Raw genomic sequence first — 17,424 nt, 5'->3', positions numbered from 1 at the left:
CCGGGGCTCGTCGGCCAATCAGCTTCAGCGGTGGATCCCGCGAATTCCCAATGAGCTGCTGCTGTTTTGCTGGAGGGGGTGGCTTTGGGCGGAAGCTGCTTTGTAGCCTCGCCGAAGCGAAATGGGGGTGAAGCTGGAGGTGTTTCGGGTCAGTGGGCAATCGAGCGGGTGGGCGGGGGCGTTTTCCTGGATCTGAGAAGGAGGCTCTAAAAAAAGGGGATTCCAAGAGATAGAGCTCTGGGGAGAAAGATGTTGCGATTTGAGAAGGCCCTTCAGGGTTGGAAACTCAGAGGAGGGGGCGCCCGGTTCGGGGGGCTCCGGGAAGGCTGGTGTGAGGAAGGGCCTCTAAGAGGGGAGATCGAGGGTGAGGGCTGTAAGACGGAAGGCTCCAGACTCTGGGGGAGTTCTTGGACTCAGGGTGTGTGTGTGTGTGTGTGTGTGTCCGATAGGGAGACTCCTAGACTAGGGGAGTAGATTCTGAAGAATGAGGGCTTTGGAGTGCCCCCTGGACCTGACCTGGGGGAGCTGGGTAACGAAGTCTCAAAGAGATGCCTGTGGTTGTGGTAGGAGCTCCTGTACTGCTGGGGCCAGGAGTGTGTGTCTTTCTTTGAGAGGGAGTCTCCCTTACTTGGAGGGAGCTTTCAAAAATAAGGTCTCTTGGATTATGGGGGCGAGACTCCCATAATCCCAGGCTTCTTGGGGTCCCTGAGGAGATGCCTCTGGGCTCTGCCAGAGGATGGTCCTCCAGGCTCTGAGCAACTTCAGCACTTCGGAGGGGGGTGGTTATCGCTGGCTCTGCTCTCCCATTTCCCCACCTTCCAGATGACACTCTATCTCACCTTCCCTGTGGCTATGTTCTGGATTGCCAATCAGGCCGAGTGGTTTGAGGACGCCGTCATACAGCGCAAGGTGGGCGCAGGGAGAGTGTTCAAGGGTTCATTGCAGGGGATGGGGGAGGGTATGGGGTACTAACCTGCTGGGAACCAATGTCTGCCTCCTATGAGCTGAACTGCCGGGTGTGGGGCTCTGGAGGCTCTTGGCTCATCTGTGACTTTGTCCCCACAGAGGGAGCTGTGGCCACCTGAGAAGGAGGACCAGGTAAGTGACATACTCCTCCTTCCACCAGAGGGACGGAGGGGCCTGGGTCCCTTTGGCCATGATGGATTCAAATGAAAATGTTACCTCTGGGTCATAAAAAGGGAGCTGAGAGCGGAGGAGCACATGGTTTCCTTATTGTCCTCTCCCTGAAGGATGAAGCTGATCCCACTTGGACCCTTGTAATTGGCACAGGGCTTCCAGTGTAGACACTGAACTGTGAAGCTGTGGCCTGGGGAGTAGGGGCAGAGTGGTGGGGGAAGGAACCAGGCCCTGAGGTATGTGCCCCCCTCCTTCCTTCCCATCCCACCCCTTCCTCACCCTCAGCGCCAAGAGCTAGAAGAATTTAAAGAGAGGATACGGAAGCAGCGGGAGGAGAAACTCCTTCGCAGTGCCCAGCAAAGCTCCTGAAGCCTCCAAGTCCCAGGCCCTCCATCCATAAAATAACACACACTCAGTTTTTGTTGCTCGTGAAAGTGTTTTATTGTCTGCTTTCAGGGGGCCGAGTGGGGCCCAGGACAGCTCAGGCTCTCAGGGGGCTTGTGTCTGGGGTTGGGGGCTGCTGTTCCGACGGAAGCTGAGAGCAGTCGGGTCCTGAGGGGTGAGGAGGGGTTGGGGGCTGAGGGTCCCGGCTCGTTTCTGCATTCCATCCTGTGGATGAAGAGAGGTCAGCCAGAGGTAGGGACCAAGGGCAGAAGGGAACTGAGAGCGGAGGAGCACAATTACACTGGAAGCCCTGTGCTAATTACACCTCCAGGCCAGAGGTGACACAAACAATGGAGGAGGGTGCAGTTTGGAACCAGTGTCCCAGCTCCCACCATCTGCCCCCACCCCCCCCAAGCTTCTACATACCTTAGTTACTCGACACTTAGAGTGGTATTTGGGTGTGAGGTGGGGTCCTGGGGATCACACTGGGGTTTGATCAGAACCCAATCTGCATGATTACATGTGACATAGATACACATGAGTGTATGGATGCATGTGTCCTGTGCATGAGTTCATGGGCCCTTCGCCCTGGGGGTATCTTCCCAGGAGGGGTGTTCTATTCTCTCTGGCCTCCCTGAAACCGTCATACATGGGGGCAGGAGCCATGAGTTCCAACCATGGCTCTGACATTAACATGGCCCCTGCATGACCTTGGGCACCTCTTGGCTCTGTGTGGGCCTTCATCCTCCTGTCTGAAGTCAGGTATTGGATTGGCCAGGGCCTTGTGACTGACAGGGACACAGGGTGGCTCTCCCAGGCATTCATCACAAGGGGACACATGATGGACAGAGGTGGGGGGGCCATTCACTCTGGTCTGGGGGTGGGAGGCAGGGTTAGGGGGCTCAGCCTGCTTGGTGTCTCCTCAGCCCCAGCAGAACATCATCTACCTTGGGACCCACAGGCTGGAAGCCAGGCAGGGCACTGACTGTCACACGCTGGTCATCCATGCGGCGGCCCTGGGTGCTGGCCAGCATGTCCATGAGACTGTCCATCTCCGGCGCAGGGCCACTCTCTGTGTGGAGTAGAGGCAGGTGGGGATGAACACACACAGAGTCCAGGGAACACAGCCCAGCTGAAGCTCGCGGCCCACCCCTTCCCTCCATTCACATTCTCCAGGAAGCATGCTCTTCTTTCCCCCACACCCCTTGCCCCCAGACCCACAGGCCTCTGTGTCCCCAGTTGCTGGCTTACTCTCTCAGACAGACTCTTGCCCACAGGCCCCCCAGATGGTCACTTGCCCTGTACCCCTACACTCTGCCCTGTCGCAACCCCCAGAAAGCACAGCTCCCCCCACTCCCCTTACTGCCCACTCACGGCTCTCGGAGGTTGTTCCTGGCCCTGCCTGCAGTGAGCAGCGCTGCTCCTCCATCCGGTCGCCCTGCACATGGCTCAGCAGGTTGAAGAAGCCCTCTTGGTCTGGGGAGCCCGCCTGAGGGACAGACATACCCGGTCCAGCTGGCCCCTCAGTTGGGGGACCCCTCACCAACTACCACCCTGCCCTCCCCTCCACCTCGGCTCTCACCATAGTCCCCGCTGATGTGCTGCTCTGCAGAGCTGCTCTGAATGAGACACAAGTCTCCTTCCCAGCCCCTGCCCCCGGGGCTCAGCCAGCAGAGCCACTTCACGTGGTGCCACCTCAAGGGAGAGGCTGCTGGTGTCCCGCAGTCCTAGATTGGGGCCTGCCTGCAGGGTAGCCTGGGGGCTGGGACACCAGCTACGGAAACACACCAGAGGCTGCCCCCAAGCCCCAACGTCCCCCCAGCTCACCCAGACCATCTGAAAGCGTTGACCTCTGCCCCGGGGCCTGGATAGGCACTCAGACCCTCATTCCCACCAGCACCTCCTTGAGCAGCAAACTAGGTCAGGGGTCCCGGGAGACTCAATCACTAATTAGGTGCCCTACAAACTAGTTTTGTCATTCACAGCTCTTGAGGAGTTGGGGGTGAGTAGGGGTGGGGCCTGCTTACCTTGACACGGGGGGTTAAACTCCCATCTACCTTCTCTTCCCGGTCCATTCTTGTCCCTGTTCCCTGGCGCTGTCCACTTCTCTGCTGGCCTCTGGCCCAGACCTGTGCCAGAGAAGGCTTTTTAAAAGACGGGGATGTGGGGAGAGTGGATACCCAGCCCCAAATCCCCGGCTCACACCCCATCTGCTCCCACCGAAGCTTAAGCCCCATAAAGATGATCCAGATAATTGTTTTTGCCCGTGTGATGCTGGGGTTGCCATGGGGATAGAGTCCCCATGGTGATCTGGGTGGGGACCTTGCTGATCCTGCAGGACTCACTGGCCCCCAAGAACTCTCAGGTGGGGTGCAGCAGCAGGTCGGAGCAGTGTCCCACAGTGGGGAGCAGAGGCTGGCTGGTCCCGATTGGGAGAGGAGAAGCCAACAGGGCAGCTCTGGTGGGGTCTGCAAGCCCACCAGCAGGAAGAAATACAGGACTGTCTCACCATACCGGAAGGCAGTGCAGTTGCCTTCTGCAGATGGTAGGGGAAGGGGAAGCTGGACCCCAAGACCCCTGAGGCACCACTAGCCAGCCTAGTGCCATCTCTATCTCCTGGCCATCCCCCTACTCACTGTCCCTGGGTCTGGCTGCCCCCCATAGGCCCCAAGGCAAGGGCTGGGATCTATCTCCCCACCGCCAATACCAAGTTGAGCGGTCTCCTCCGATCTGTCCCCTCAGCTTCACCTGGGGACTAGAGGCTGACTCCTGGGGAGGGAGGCAAGGAGGAAAGCCCCACCCCGCCCCTGCGCAGCTATGGCTTTCCCTCAGTGCCCTGGGAAAGGATGCCACTGGGAGGAACCCACTGACACCCCATCCCCTCCCCCAAGATGTCTTTCTGGAAACCAGTTAAAGATCCTTCTCGGAATAAATGGGCCACACTGCCTGAGTGCAAAGCTTGGTCCTCTTCCTGGGCAGCCCTCCTCAATCCAGGACCCGTGTTCACACCCTCTCCATGGCCCCAAGTCCTCAATGCCTATGTGATGTCCTCCTCTGCCAGGGATGTATTAGTTTCCTGCGGCTGCCTTAACAAACTGGGTGGCTTAGAGCAACACACACTTACTATCACATAGTTCTGGAGGCCAGAAGTCTGAAATCCAGGTGTTGGCAGGGCTGTGCTCCTGAAAACTGTGGGGTGGAGGGGTGGATTCTTCCATGCCTCTCCCAGCTTCTAATGGTTGCTGGCAAACCTTAGTGTTCCTTGACTTCTAGCTACAGTACTCTAATCTCTGCCTCTGTCATCACATGACATTCCCCTGGTGCCGTTATCTTCACATGTCAGTCATGAGACATGGACACTAGTCATATTGCCTTAGGGACCTATGCTACTGCAGTACTATGTCTACAACGACCCTATATCCAAATTCTGAGGTCCTGGGGGTTAGGACTTCAGCATGCTTTTTTTTCAAGGGGTAGGCAGGACACCATTCAGCCATAAGAGAGCAAAAGCCTGATCACCCTCACTCAGTATAATGGAGGGTGTCAGGCCCTACAAAGAGACGCCCAGGGGACCGGTCGAGAAGCCAAAGGTGTCCCAGCTTCCTCATAGTTTCCTAGCTCCCTCCTTAGTTGCAGGAGTCCCCTCCTTTCACTGCTCAGAACTCTCCTTTGGTCCTCATTGTCCTCAGGAGAAAACCTAAACACCTTGGGGATAATGGAAATGTTCTAGAATGGACTGGTGATGGATACTTAACTCTGAATATGCCAAAAGCCATCGAATTGTACACTCAGTGGGCGAATTATATCGCAATAAAGCTGTGAAAGAAAAAGAAGGAAGGAAAGAAAGAAAGAAAAAAGGAAGGAAGAAGGAAAGAGAAAAAAGAGAAAGGAAGAAAGAAAAACCCAAACTGTCATCTAGGGTGTCCAGCCCTCCTGGTTTGCCTGGGACTGTCCTAATTTTATCACATAGTGTCTCGCATTCCAGAAACCCTTCAATTGCATGCAGATCGGGCTGGGTTAATCCTACCTTGTCCCACAGAAGTCCGGCCTCCTGCCTGGCCCCTTTCTCCAGCATCACTTCACTCCCACCGCTAACTCCAGCCTCATCTCCTGCTCTTCTCTGCCTGGGTTGCTGCATGGCTGCTCCTTCATGTCATTCAGGGTCAAGTCCAAAGGCCACCCCCTCAGAGAGTTCCTCTGGTGCCACCCCAACAAAGCACCGCCAACGGGACATTTGCTATCATACCGGTATCACTATTTATTCCCTTTAGGGCAGAATTGAATATTTTCTATCCCCTCCCTCCTGAAGTCAACTGTAAGTGCCAGGTGGCAGACCTTCTGTTGTCTGTTTCATGCCTGTCCCATGTAAGCGGCAAAGGGCATGGCACCTGGCCAATTCTTAATAAACACTAAATGAAGGAACCAGTTCAGGACTCTGCCTTTGCACACGTGCATCACGCTTTAAATTCGGGACCTCATTTGTATGCGTGCTGCTGGCACCCATTGTATGGGTGCCCTGCCTGTGACAGTGTCAGCCCTTTGCTGGCACACAGCAGGAGCAGGCCCTAAAATTTCAAGTTCAGTGTGAATCGAGGTGTGTATGAGTGTGCCAGCAGTTGAGCATACCACTCAACCCACGTGTGTACCAGCCTATAAACATGACTGTCACCTGCGAGGGTGTGTGTGCAGCCCGTGAGCACCAGGCTGTGAGCAGCGTTCCCCTGTGGCAGACCCTGGTTCAAATCCCAATAGGCCTACTCATCATGCGGCCTCGGACAGGGGTCCCGCTGAGCCGCCGTTTCATAGTCTATACCGCACTCCGTCAGGGTGTCTGGGAGGTTTGAGTGAGGGATGGCTTGGCTCCATTTCTATCTCCAGACCAACACCTGAGCTTATCAAATGTGGCCAGAGCTTGCTGCTGTTGTTGCTGCTAAACTATGGGGTACAAAAGGTAAATGGGTCATGGGTTTGTGGCCCCGCGGCCCTGTGTGGGCACGGAGCATCCCTCAGCCACGGAGAAAGATTAAGGGGTTATTACTGCTCTGCGATCCCACTTTCTCGCTGCACACAAGCAGGGGAAGTGTCTGAGCTCTCGTCTGTGAGCGTGTCGTCGGGGTGGGCCCCTTCAGCGATTCCAAGCCTTTTGCTTGGACACATCCGCCTGTCCACTCTACGAGGGACCCACCTTCCTCTCCGAGAACCGACAGCGGAGCAGGGCCAGGTGAGCAGAAGGCGGGGCCAGGTCCCACGGGGCGGGGTCCACGTGGATGACGCGCGGGGCCACGCCCCCACCTTGGGACAGACCCGGAAGCGGCGGCGGCGCCCCTTGGGGAAGATGGCGCCCTCGGGGCTGAAGGCGGTGGTGGGGGAAAGTGAGTGTCGCCCCAGGCCGGGCTCGGCTTCTGCGTCCCCTGGGGGGCGGGGGCCAGGGACACAAGGACTCGGGGGCCCTGGCGGCGGGGAGTTGGGGACCGACCTGGGCGTCGAGCACCTGACCCTCGAGGGGGCGGACGGGGGACTTGGTTCCAGCTGGACGTCCCGGCTCTCCCGTGCCGGAGCGGAACAAAGTTGGTAGACTGGACTCCAGGGACCCAAGGGTATCAGGCTACGTGTGGCGTCGGCAGGTGCCGAGGCCCGATTCCTGGGTCCGCTAAGGTGCCGGCGGGACGTGGGGAGGGCACAGCTGGATGCCCAGACCCCGGCTCAGAGAGCCGCGGGGAGCTGGATTTTTGGGGCCCCATGCTGCGGACGGGCCGGGCTGGGTACGCTGATCAGCGACCCCAGGTGGTGTGAATGCTCAGGGGGCGTGTCCAAGCCTCTGTTCAGGTCCAGGAGTGGGTGACGCTTTCCTCTGCTCGGCCTGTAAGAGTCCCATGCAGCATGAGACCCAGACGTCCAGGCCGCACGGGCTGGGTTCTTGGGGGATGGGTGGAGATCGCCCCCTCCGGCACCTCGGGTAGTTCCGGCCTCAGCTGCTCCTTCCGCCCTGGCGGTCCTGATAACAGTGGACATGACACTGGCAGGGCGTGGCCACCTCGTCCGTTCTCCCAACTCCCCTCTGCGGGGCAGGGCAGGACAGAGTGTGGCTCAAACTCCCAGAACCCCAACTAAAAAGGAGCCACCTACATAGAGGTTAATGGGGAGACTGATTCCGTTTTTAAGATGAGGAAATTGAGGTTGGAGGTTGGGTGATGGAATGACCACAGCCAGGCATGTTTCAGAGCAGGGAACCAGGGGAAAGCCAAGTCTCGGAGGCAAAAAGACCAGTATGGAGCCCTGGCTTTACAGTTATTGTTCATTTTAAGCATATTTATCCAGCGGCTACTTATACCCCAGGCACTTGTTCACTTGGGCACTTAGGGTCCTTGGTCTAGTCACTTGCCCTCTCTGAGCCTCAGTTTCCCTATCTATGAATTGGGGGTGATACCAGGAGCTATGTCACAGAATGGGGAGGGGGAGGAGTAAACAGCATGTATGTCTAGCCAGGGATCCAGAAGATTTATGTAAGATGTATGTCTAGCCAGGGATCCAGAAGATTTGGGGTGTGGTGGGGCCAGGGGACCCAGCGTCCTGAGCCTACCCCTTCCTTCCCTACAGAAATTCTGAGCGGAGTTATTCGGAGTGTTAAAAAGGATGGGGAGTGGAAGGTAGGGGGGAAGCAGAATGCTTTGTCCAAACCCATGTGGAGGGCCCTGAATGTGGAACCCCCTCAAACTCCCCCAGGAGGCTTCTGTCCACAGGGGTGGGATCGGGTGGGGGTGGAGTCCTGGGTCCTACCTCCCATCCAGCCAGCTCTTGAAGCCGTCGGTCCTGCCCACCACACCAGCCTCAACCCCGGGACAGCTATGGCCTCTCCTACCCACTTGTCTATTGGTCCATCTGTCTGTCCATGTGGACAGGTGCTCATCATGGACCACCCAAGCATGCGCATTTTGTCGTCCTGCTGCAAGATGTCCGACATCCTGGCTGAGGGCATCACCAGTGAGTGGACACCCCCACCTCGTGCTCCCCAGATGGAACCTGAGGGTGGGATCTCCTGAACGTGGGACCCCTGGGGTGCAGCCCCTGCGTATGGCATCTCCTCAAATTGTCCAGAAATCCCAAGTATGCAGCTCTTTGCATAGACAGCTTGGAGCGTGTCACCCTCCCAAATATGTTCCCCAAATGGGCAACCTGAGTGTGGGAGACCGTGATGGGCAGATCTCCCACACAGGACTCCTGGCTGCAGCCCCCTAAGGGGTCAGCCTCCCCAGCTTGCAACCCCTGTGTGTGGAACCCTGTATAGAACCCTCAGGGTGAACTCATTGTGGGCCCCCAGAATGCATAGCTTTCTATGGGAGGCCCCCAGGGTTGTGACTGTGTGACCCTGAATGTTCAGAATCCTGCCATGTCTGAGACTTGCCATGTGCCCTGGTCCCAATGCCACCTTCACATGTCCTTCCTCTGTTCTTACTAGTTGTCGAGGACATCAACAAGCGGCGAGAACCCATCCCCAGCCTGGAAGCCATTTATTTGTTGAGCCCCACAGAGAAGGTGCCTTCGTGAGCGCGTGTGTGAGCATGCATGTGTGCCTGCCTTTGCATGTCTGCACGTGTGTGGGGTCACAGGCAGCGGCTGGGAGGCCGGGGCAGAGGACAGACGGGCCAGGGGGTGCCGGGCCAGGCCTGGAGAATGATCCCCATTCCCCAGTCGGTGCAGGCCCTGATTGCAGACTTCCGGGGGACCCCGACCTTCACCTACAAAGCAGCACACATCTTCTTCACCGACAGTGAGTGAGAAGAGCTAGCGGCGTGGTGGTTGGGCCAGGGGGAGTGGGGTTGGCTCTGGCCTGATGCCCCCTCTTGTCCCCCCCAGCCTGCCCTGAGCCCCTGTTCAGTGAGCTGGGCCGCTCCCGTCTGGCAAAGGTGGTCAAGACGCTGAAAGAGATCCACCTTGCCTTCCTCCCCTACGAGGCGCAGGTACAGCCCAGCCTAGTCCTGGGCAGGGAGTGGGGGTCTGTGACCAAATGACCCAGGTTCCCTCAGAAATAGGCTCTGACACAAGTAAAGGGGATAGCGAATCCTAAAGGAAAGGAGCCAACACGGAGCAGAATGAGCTCTTACCACTGTGGGCACCTGCAGCTCGGTCGATTGGGCAACTTCAGGGGGCAGTGTAGAGCATACCTCTGAGTTGTCCTACCCAAGGGGAAGGGGCTTGGGTATTTCCACCTCCCTAGGCATGGGTTGGGGATGCCCCACCCTGCTTCCTGGATGGCAAAGCGGGCTCCAAGGGAGGCCCCAGGGAGTGGCAGGTGCTGGCATCTGGAGTTTGGCAGGTGCACACCTACAGCCATGGTTCCAGCACTTGCGTCCTTCTAGGTGTTCTCCCTCGATGCTCCCCATAGCACCTACAACCTCTACTGCCCCTTCCGGGCAGGCGAGCGGGCACGGCAGCTTGAGGCGCTGGCCCAGCAGATTGCCACACTGTGCGCCACACTGCAGGAGTACCCAGCCATCCGCTACCGCAAGTGGGGACCCTACCCTGATGCTGCCCCATCCTGTATCCCACCTTCAACCTCTTCTGACCCCACCCCTAGTCCTCACCTGCTACCTGACTCCCGTCCCTAACCCCATCCTTGACCCCCAGTCTGTGCTTGGCCCTCTCCAACCCCAGGCCCTGAGGCCCCTGTGTCTGCCTACCCCCTACCCCCCAGGGGCCCAGAGGACACGGCCCAGCTGGCCCATGCAGTCCTCGCCAAGCTGAACGCCTTCAAGGCAGACACTCCCAGTCTGGGCGAGGTCAGTGGCTAACTGGGGAGGTGGGACGAGGCCCCAGCCGGGGTCAGGGTCAATGTCCTCATCCTTGCCCACCCCCACCATCCCCAGGGCCCTGAGAAAACCCGCTCACAGCTGCTGATCATGGATCGGGCGGCTGACCCCGTGTCCCCATTGCTGCACGAGCTCACATTTCAGGCCATGGCTTATGACCTGCTGGATATCCAGCAGGACACGTACAGGTAGGTGGGCCCCAGAACCTCCCTCCCCCAGTCAACACAGATCTGGGTCCCTGGGCCTCAGCTAGTGCCCCTGACCTTCACGTCTCTTCCTCCTGCAGGTATGAGACCACTGGGCTGAGCGAGGCCCGTGAGAAAGCCGTGCTGTTGGACGAGGATGATGACCTGTGGGTGGAACTTCGGCACATGCACATTGCAGACGTGTCCAAGTATGTGCATGTGGCAGGGCGCCAGGGGTGTGGGCCCTTCTGCACTCTGGTCCCCACCTGAATCACTCCCACCACCATTACCCCTCCATGTGGGCCTTGCACCCTCGATGAGTGTGCCCCTCTACAAGCCACGCCCCCTCGGCCTACTCCTCTGTGTGTAGGCTTGCACACAGCCTGGTGCACGTACATTCATCCCCCCAACTTCTGTCCCCCAAACCTGCAACCCCCACACTGCCCTCAAACTATAGTCTTGGCAGCAGCCCCCAGCCAACCTCATCCCTACCCACCCTCACCACCAGGAAGGTCACGGAGCTTCTGAAGACATTCTGTGAGAGCAAGAGGCTGACCACGGATAAGGTAGGGGCCGGCCTGCGTCAGATGGGCAGCTTGGGAGGAAAACGCCTCCCATCCAGGCCTCAACCTGGATCCCAAGCCTGGAGTGGGGACCTCACACCTGCCCTGTCCCCAGGCCAACATCAAAGACCTGTCCCACATCCTGAAAAAGATGCCGCAGTACCAGAAGGAGCTGAACAAGGTGAGCAGGGGTGGAGAACCTGCTCCCCCACACTCCCACTTGCCACCCTATTTTTTACTTGAGTCAGTCTCTGTTACCCCCAACTCCCACCCCCTACTCCACAGTATTCTACACACCTGCATTTAGCTGACGACTGCATGAAGCACTTCAAGGGTTCCGTGGAGAAGCTGTGCAGTGTCGAGCAGGTACAGGAGAGGCCCAGGACAGGGTGTGGCCTGTGTGAGGGGCAGGGACTTTGGAGAAGAGGCTGGGAGGGGGTGAGGGGCGGAGCCTTGGTGAGGTGGGGCCTGTGTGAGAGGTGGGGCCCGTGTGAGAGGTGGGGCCAGTGGTGAGGTGGACCAATGTGAGGGGTGGGGCTTGTCAGTGACGGGTGGAATCTTCAGAGAGACCTGGTACTAGGATGAAGCCAGGCCACAAATGTCTTGCTGAGGACCCTGGGGATGTCCCTGCCCAGTTCCTCCTCCTGCCGCCAGTGGCTGACAGGACAGCTGACCCCCAATCCCTGTAGGACTTGGCCATGGGCTCTGACGCAGAGGGCGAGAAGATCAAGGATGCCATGAAGCTGATTGTGCCTGTGCTGCTGGACGCAGCAGTGCCCGCCTATGACAAGATTCGGGTCCTGTTGCTCTACATCCTTCTACGGAATGGTAGGTGGGGGGCAGTGGGAGCCTTAGCATATCCTGAGTCACCAAGGTCTCCAGTAATCCTGGGACTTACCCAACCCCACAGTCCCCCTGTCCTTGAGATGCCCCAGCTCACCAGGCATGCCAGACCTCACAGATACCCCGCCATTGACCTCGGGGACCCCTCATTGATTCTTTGACATGAGGGCTCCATTGACATAAGAGAAGCCCCCAAATCTGTGACTCATCCAAACTTGGTCCCTCAAATAATTCCAGAGGACCCCCAGACTACATTCTCAGGGTTCCCTTCCCATCCTGAATTCTAACATCAGGACTCCCTCCTGTGACTTCCTTTCCTGGTCCTGAGGACTTCCCCACTGCAGGCCCTGGGACCTCCTCACACACCATCCCTTAACCCAGGAACCCACATGGCCACCTTCTGCCTCCCACCCTCCCAGACCCCCCCCCCATGAGAATCCCACCCACATAAGCCCACCCATGCCCACCCTGGCCAGGTGTGAGTGAGGAGAACCTGGCCAAGCTGATCCAGCATGCCAACGTGCAGGCCCACAGCAGCCTCATCCGGAACCTGGAGCAGCTTGGGGCCACTGTCACCAACCCTGGGGTATGCTGGGATCAGAGCCTGGGCCAGTGTCGGTGTGGGGAGGGGCGGTGCCTGGAGTCAGCCTGGGCCTTGGGAGGCGGAGGTCACCTCACAGAGCTGGCATCCACAGGGTATGGTGTGGTTTTGGGGGAACAGAATGCTATGTGGTGATTGGTCTGGGGACCAGGGAGCACCAGGGCTGTCCCCAGCTCTCGGTCACACGATAAGCTAGGGGGGTGAGGTGTAGTCAGAGCCCAGGTCCTGGTGGTGCAACATGAGGTATGTGGTCTGAGTCCCGGGGTGGACAGCAGCGTTGCCAGCATTGGGGTCAGGGCACACAGTTGACCCTGGGCTCCTGGACATCTCAGAGGACCCCCCTGTGCACCCAGGACACGCAGCTTCCTGTTTCAGCTTTCCGCTTAGCCATTCCTGTCTCTCTCTGGCCTGACATATCCCACTTCCCCTGACCCAGTCTCCATCCCTGGGCGGTGCCTCTCATCTCTCTCCTGGTCCTGTTTATCTCCCTGGCTCCCACCTCTCGGTTCCCCCATTTCTCTGCGTCCTCCAGTCTCTGTCCGCATTGTTTTCTCTTTGTCCTTGTCTTTCTTTTTGCCCTCTTTGTCTCATTGCCTGTTTCTTCCTTCTCTCATTCTCTCCTTTTCTCCTCTCTCTCTAGTTCTCTGTTCCATTTCTCTATCTTTTTGTACAACCTCTCCCCAAGCCAGATGAGCCCCCAACCCCATCTATGACCCACCTCCTTCTCCCCAATTCCCCCACCGGCCCACCATGCTCTGCCTGTAGGGTCCTGGGACCTCCAGCCGGCTAGAGCGGAGGGAGCGCTTGGAGCCCACCTATCAACTGTCTCGCTGGACCCCAGTCATCAAGGATGTGATGGAGGTACCACGGGTGGGGGTGGACACGGGGAGGGGAGGGGCAGGGGCCTGACCTCTCCTGCCACCACCACGCCCTGCCCTGATCCAGGCAGCAACTCAGCGCCCTTCATGCTCACGGTGCTAAGCCTCAGGGCTTAATGGAAAATCCCTCATTGCTGGCATCCGGTCTGCTCTATCAGGGGGGCACCCCAAACCCACACCTGAGGAATTGAGGCAGCAGAGGGGCCCCTCGTGGAGGAGCCTCATTTCCTCTCCACCCACTGGTCCCCTCTATCCCCCTCTATTCTCTTCCCTTGTCCCTGGGAAAGCCCCCATTTTTCCCCTTCTCCCTCCCCATGCCGGGCCCTGGGACCCAAAAGCAAAAAAGACTAGACCAGGGGCCAGGCTTCTGGCTTCCTGCCTGGTGTCCCTGTGGCGTCCTGGCATTTCCACCCACTTAGGGGCCCAGTGACCTTGATTCCTTCACCCCCATGGACCCTGGATGCCTGGACTCCTGGATTCCCGAGGGGTTAGGGGCTCAGACTCCTGGGTCCCCGAGGGGCTACGGGCTCAGACTCCTGGGTCCCCGAGGGACTAGGGGCTCAGACTCCTGGGTCCCCGAGGGGCTATGGGCTCAGACTCCTGGGTCCCCCAGGGTCTGGAGATGCAGATGGTGGCTCTTGTCTGCCAGGATCTCGGCTCCTGAAACACCAGTGAGGGGCTTCCAGAGCCTGGGCCCCACCGCCTGGAGCTTTTCTCCTTAGCCTTCCCCTCTCGCCTCAGGATGCCGTGGAGGACCGGCTGGACCGCAAGCTATGGCCCTTCGTGTCTGATCCCGCCCCCATGCCCAGCTCCCAGGCTGCTGTCAGGTGAGGGCACTAGGGACCCCCCTACTGGCGCCCAGGCCCATGTTAGGTGAGAGTGGTGGCAGGGGCATCTCCTACCTTTACTGACCTGTCCGCCCCCCCCAACATACACAGTGCCCGCTTCGGCCACTGGCACAAGAACAAGGCTGGTGTGGAGGCCCGGGCAGGGCCCCGGCTCATCATCTACGTCGTGGGCGGCGTGGCCATGTCAGAGATGAGGGCTGCCTATGAAGTAACCAGGGCCACTGACGGCAAGTGGGAGGTACTCATCGGTGAGTAGCCAGGACTGGGGTCCCTGGGCTGGGGTGGGGCTGGGAGCTAGACTCCTCGGTCCCCAAAGGCTGGAACCTCTGCATGGCTAGTGTCTGAGAGCCCTGGGTGAGGAGAGGTAGCTGAACACCTGGGTTTCATTGTAGCTGGAGCTTTGGATCCCAGGGAAGGGGTCACCTGAGGCCTGGACCCCTGTGTTTCTAAGAGGTACTCAGAGTCAAGGCCTGGTCTCCCGAGGACCCTGGCTGGGGGATGGGATGTCAGGAGCCGAGGCAGCGACCTCATCTCCCCAACCCTCCTCTCCTGCCCAGGCTCCTCACACATCCTCACTCCAACCCGCTTCCTGGACGACCTCAAGATGCTGGACCAGAAGCTAGAGAACGTTTCCCTGCCTTGACCCTCCCACCCCCACCCTGACCTGCCCAGCTCCCTTTCCAGAAAAATAAACTCCTCCTTTCTGTCTGGGGCCAGTGCCCACATCACTCCCCCCACATTCCACCACACCCTATTGCCCTGCCAGGGGGCATCTGAAGCCCAAGTGGAGATTAAGAACTTGGGCTCTGGTTTGAATACTGGCTCCAAGATTGATTAGTTGTCAGGTCTTGGCCAACTGGCTGGGTTCCCCGTCTAAAAAATGGGGCCAGAGATGGCCACTGCTTTGCAGAGGAAATAAGAGATGGTGGCAGAAAGCTGATGGGTGACAGCTGCTATTCCTCCATTGTCACTAGAGTTACCTTGGCTGCTCCAATGGGATTCTTAGTAGTATTAACAAGTAGGACAGGTCCTGTAAGCCCCCAGGAACTGTCCTGATGGAGCTTGCAGCCCCATAGGCTGGGGATCTCCAGCTCCCAGGATCAGACTGCATTTATATGAGCACCAGCACACAGAGACCATGCCGGGTTCCCACCGCTCTTTCTCTTCCCCACCCCCAGGGTGTTTCCAGGGGCTCCTAACTGCAAGACTTACCAGAGCCTTTACTGGGTATATTTGCTAGGGCTGCCATAACAAAGTACCATATTCTAGATGACTTAAACAACAGAAATTTATTTTCTCACAGTTTTGGAGGGTGGAATTACAAGGTCAAGGTGTTGGCAGGGTTGGTTTCTCCTGAAGCCTCTGTCTCTGGCTTGCAGATGGCCAACTTCTCCCCATGTCCTCACGTGGTCTGCCCTCTGTGTGTGTCTGTCCTAATCCCCTCTTGTAAGGACACCAGTCATTGGATTAGGGCCCACCCTAATGACTTCATTTGGACTTAATTGTCTCTTTTAAAGGCGCTGTCTCCAGATACAGTCACATTCTGAGGTACTCGGGGTTTGGGCTTCAACATAAGAATTCTAGGGGGACACAGTTCAGCCCACAACACTCAGCTAAGATGAGATGTGAATCCCATAGCACTAATAAGACAGACGAGAATCCTTGTCTCGGGCACAAACGCGCAGCCAGGCGGATTGACGGCAGAGGAGACTAGCAGCCCAGAGGACACCCTAATCCACCTGTCGGGGAAGGCTTTCCTTAGGAGGTGAAGTTTGAGTTGGGAATGAAAATGAGGAGGGGAGGGGACCTTGGAGGCAAACGCAGGAAAGTGGAATGAAGCCAGAGGGGAAGGGTATTGAGGGACAAGATACGAGAGCCACACAGGGCGTTGAAGGCCATGGTGAAGATTCGGGTGCCTGGGGAGGGGGGGTACGCTGGGTATGGTGCTTCCCCACCCCCACCCCCGGTGGAACGACGTTTGTTTCCATTCTGTCACCTCTGGGCATGGAGCCCATACAAGGCTGGGACCAGGAGGGTGTTGGCAGAGACAGGACATCCAGGGCCCTCCTTCCCTGCTCATTGGGGACTTGACCCTGATTCGGAGGTCACCTATTCTTTTGAGAATTCAGGGAAATCTAAGGACGACTTTCCTAGAAAAAATCGTGCACACAGTTTATGGGTGGGGCCTTGGAGAAGTACAAAACTCTGATTCAGCAATTCTAGGATCTGTCTGAGACTCCCACCAGAGCAGAAAAATGGACGAGCAAGGTTGTCGCGTGGGTGGCGGAGGACGGGAGAGAAAGTGGGTCGGCGCGGACTCCTGAGAAGGCCCAACCTCCATGCACGTCTCCCCGACGGGCTTCGGCAGGAAAGCGATTTATCTGGCGGGAGACAGAGGAATTGGGAGGGAGACGGTTTTAGAGTAAAACGAAACGCCTCCCTAGGCATTGGCTGTTTTCCTGCCAGACCCGCTTGTGAGCACCAGCGGGCGCTGTGGCTCAATTTTCCGCTTTCTTTGATCTTTCGCGTCTGTAACTGGAGCTTGGGTGACCCCAATTAGAAACGTCCAGAAAGTAGGTCAGGGGTTACTCAGTACTCAGCCACAACAAAACTTTGTTACTTAAACCACCTCTACTTGTGTCCCTTATTTATACCCAGATGATGTAATGTTTCTAACCTAAGGACATTTTGATTCTACAAATATGCATGGGCCCCTGTGGGCCACAGCAGACGGCAGTATCAGGCCCTGACAGCGTCCCAGGCATCATGCCAAGCCCTCCACACACATGATCTAGAGTCTTCAGAACCCTCCTATGAGAATAAAATCCAACCTCCTCCTCTCTGTGTCCTGTGAGACCCTCCCTCCCCACTCCAATCCTGGATCAGTCAGCCACAGCTGCTCCAGCAACACTGGACTGTTCCTGCCATGGGGCCTTTGCACCTGCTGTTTTCATCTTGCAAGACTGTTCTCCAAAAGTTTCGCATCCCTCCCTCCTTTCCATCTTAGCTGCAATGTCACCACCTTGGAAAGGCCTCTGCTTTGCTTCCTTGGGGGCATTTATCACTACTTGGTGTGTTTTCTTTGGGGTCCTCTTCTCATCCTGGGAATGGCCCCTATTCTGGATTTGACTGGTTGCTTCTTTGTAACCTCATATAGCTTGTTCCTCGACATTCCCCC

General features: G+C 57.7%; 3 protein-coding genes across 8 annotated transcripts; 2 read left to right on the top strand and 1 right to left on the bottom strand.

Moving 5' to 3' along the window:
* Window positions 1–10: 10 nt before the first annotated feature.
* On the top strand, window positions 11–5,946 carry PET100 (PET100 cytochrome c oxidase chaperone). Of its 3 annotated transcripts, none has more exons than XM_088792341.1 (4): window positions 11–148; window positions 823–909; window positions 1,066–1,098; window positions 5,561–5,946. In XM_088792341.1, the coding sequence occupies exons 1-4, from the start codon at window positions 122–124 to the stop codon at window positions 5,801–5,803; spliced, it is 390 nt and encodes a 129-aa protein (XP_088648467.1). In that variant the 5' UTR covers window positions 11–121; the 3' UTR covers window positions 5,804–5,946. The 3 variants fall into 3 exon arrangements, with proteins under 3 accessions (XP_088648467.1, XP_019613174.1, XP_019613175.1); XM_019757615.2 differs by lacking the exon at window positions 5,561–5,946 and adding an exon at window positions 1,423–1,552; XM_019757616.2 differs by lacking the exon at window positions 5,561–5,946 and adding an exon at window positions 1,251–1,416.
* PCP2 (Purkinje cell protein 2) lies at window positions 1,554–4,771 on the bottom strand. 4 transcript variants are annotated; one of them, XM_074337744.2, is made up of 5 exons: window positions 4,646–4,771; window positions 3,549–3,650; window positions 2,896–3,010; window positions 2,469–2,593; window positions 1,554–1,746 (listed from the first exon to the last, which is right to left on the bottom strand). In XM_074337744.2, the coding sequence occupies exons 2-5, from the start codon at window positions 3,594–3,596 to the stop codon at window positions 1,627–1,629; spliced, it is 408 nt and encodes a 135-aa protein (XP_074193845.1). In that variant the 5' UTR covers window positions 3,597–3,650; window positions 4,646–4,771; the 3' UTR covers window positions 1,554–1,626. The 4 variants fall into 4 exon arrangements, with proteins under 4 accessions (XP_074193845.1, XP_019613171.2, XP_019613172.1 ...); XM_019757612.3 differs by lacking the exon at window positions 4,646–4,771 and having other exon boundaries at window positions 3,549–4,538; XM_019757613.3 differs by lacking the exons at window positions 3,549–3,650; window positions 4,646–4,771 and adding an exon at window positions 3,349–3,463.
* Window positions 5,947–6,789: 843 nt separating the features above from the next.
* Window positions 6,790–14,958, top strand: STXBP2 (syntaxin binding protein 2). The gene is made up of 19 exons (XM_019757611.3): window positions 6,790–6,893; window positions 8,119–8,168; window positions 8,421–8,502; window positions 8,978–9,054; window positions 9,211–9,289; window positions 9,376–9,479; window positions 9,879–10,027; window positions 10,214–10,298; window positions 10,386–10,516; window positions 10,615–10,722; window positions 11,022–11,079; window positions 11,192–11,257; window positions 11,362–11,442; window positions 11,766–11,904; window positions 12,396–12,505; window positions 13,286–13,381; window positions 14,140–14,225; window positions 14,337–14,494; window positions 14,804–14,958. The coding sequence occupies exons 1-19, from the start codon at window positions 6,857–6,859 to the stop codon at window positions 14,887–14,889; spliced, it is 1,782 nt and encodes a 593-aa protein (XP_019613170.1). The 5' UTR covers window positions 6,790–6,856; the 3' UTR covers window positions 14,890–14,958.
* Window positions 14,959–17,424: the final 2,466 nt, after the last annotated feature.

Source organism: Rhinolophus sinicus, chromosome 15 (genome assembly GCF_057876585.1).
Source record: "Rhinolophus sinicus isolate RSI-liver-muscle chromosome 15, RSI-T2T, whole genome shotgun sequence".
In the NCBI taxonomy this organism is placed as follows: Eukaryota; Metazoa; Chordata; class Mammalia; order Chiroptera; family Rhinolophidae; genus Rhinolophus; species Rhinolophus sinicus.
Note: the sequence above shows the minus strand (reverse complement) of the source record. Positions and strands in the feature narration are given on the sequence as shown.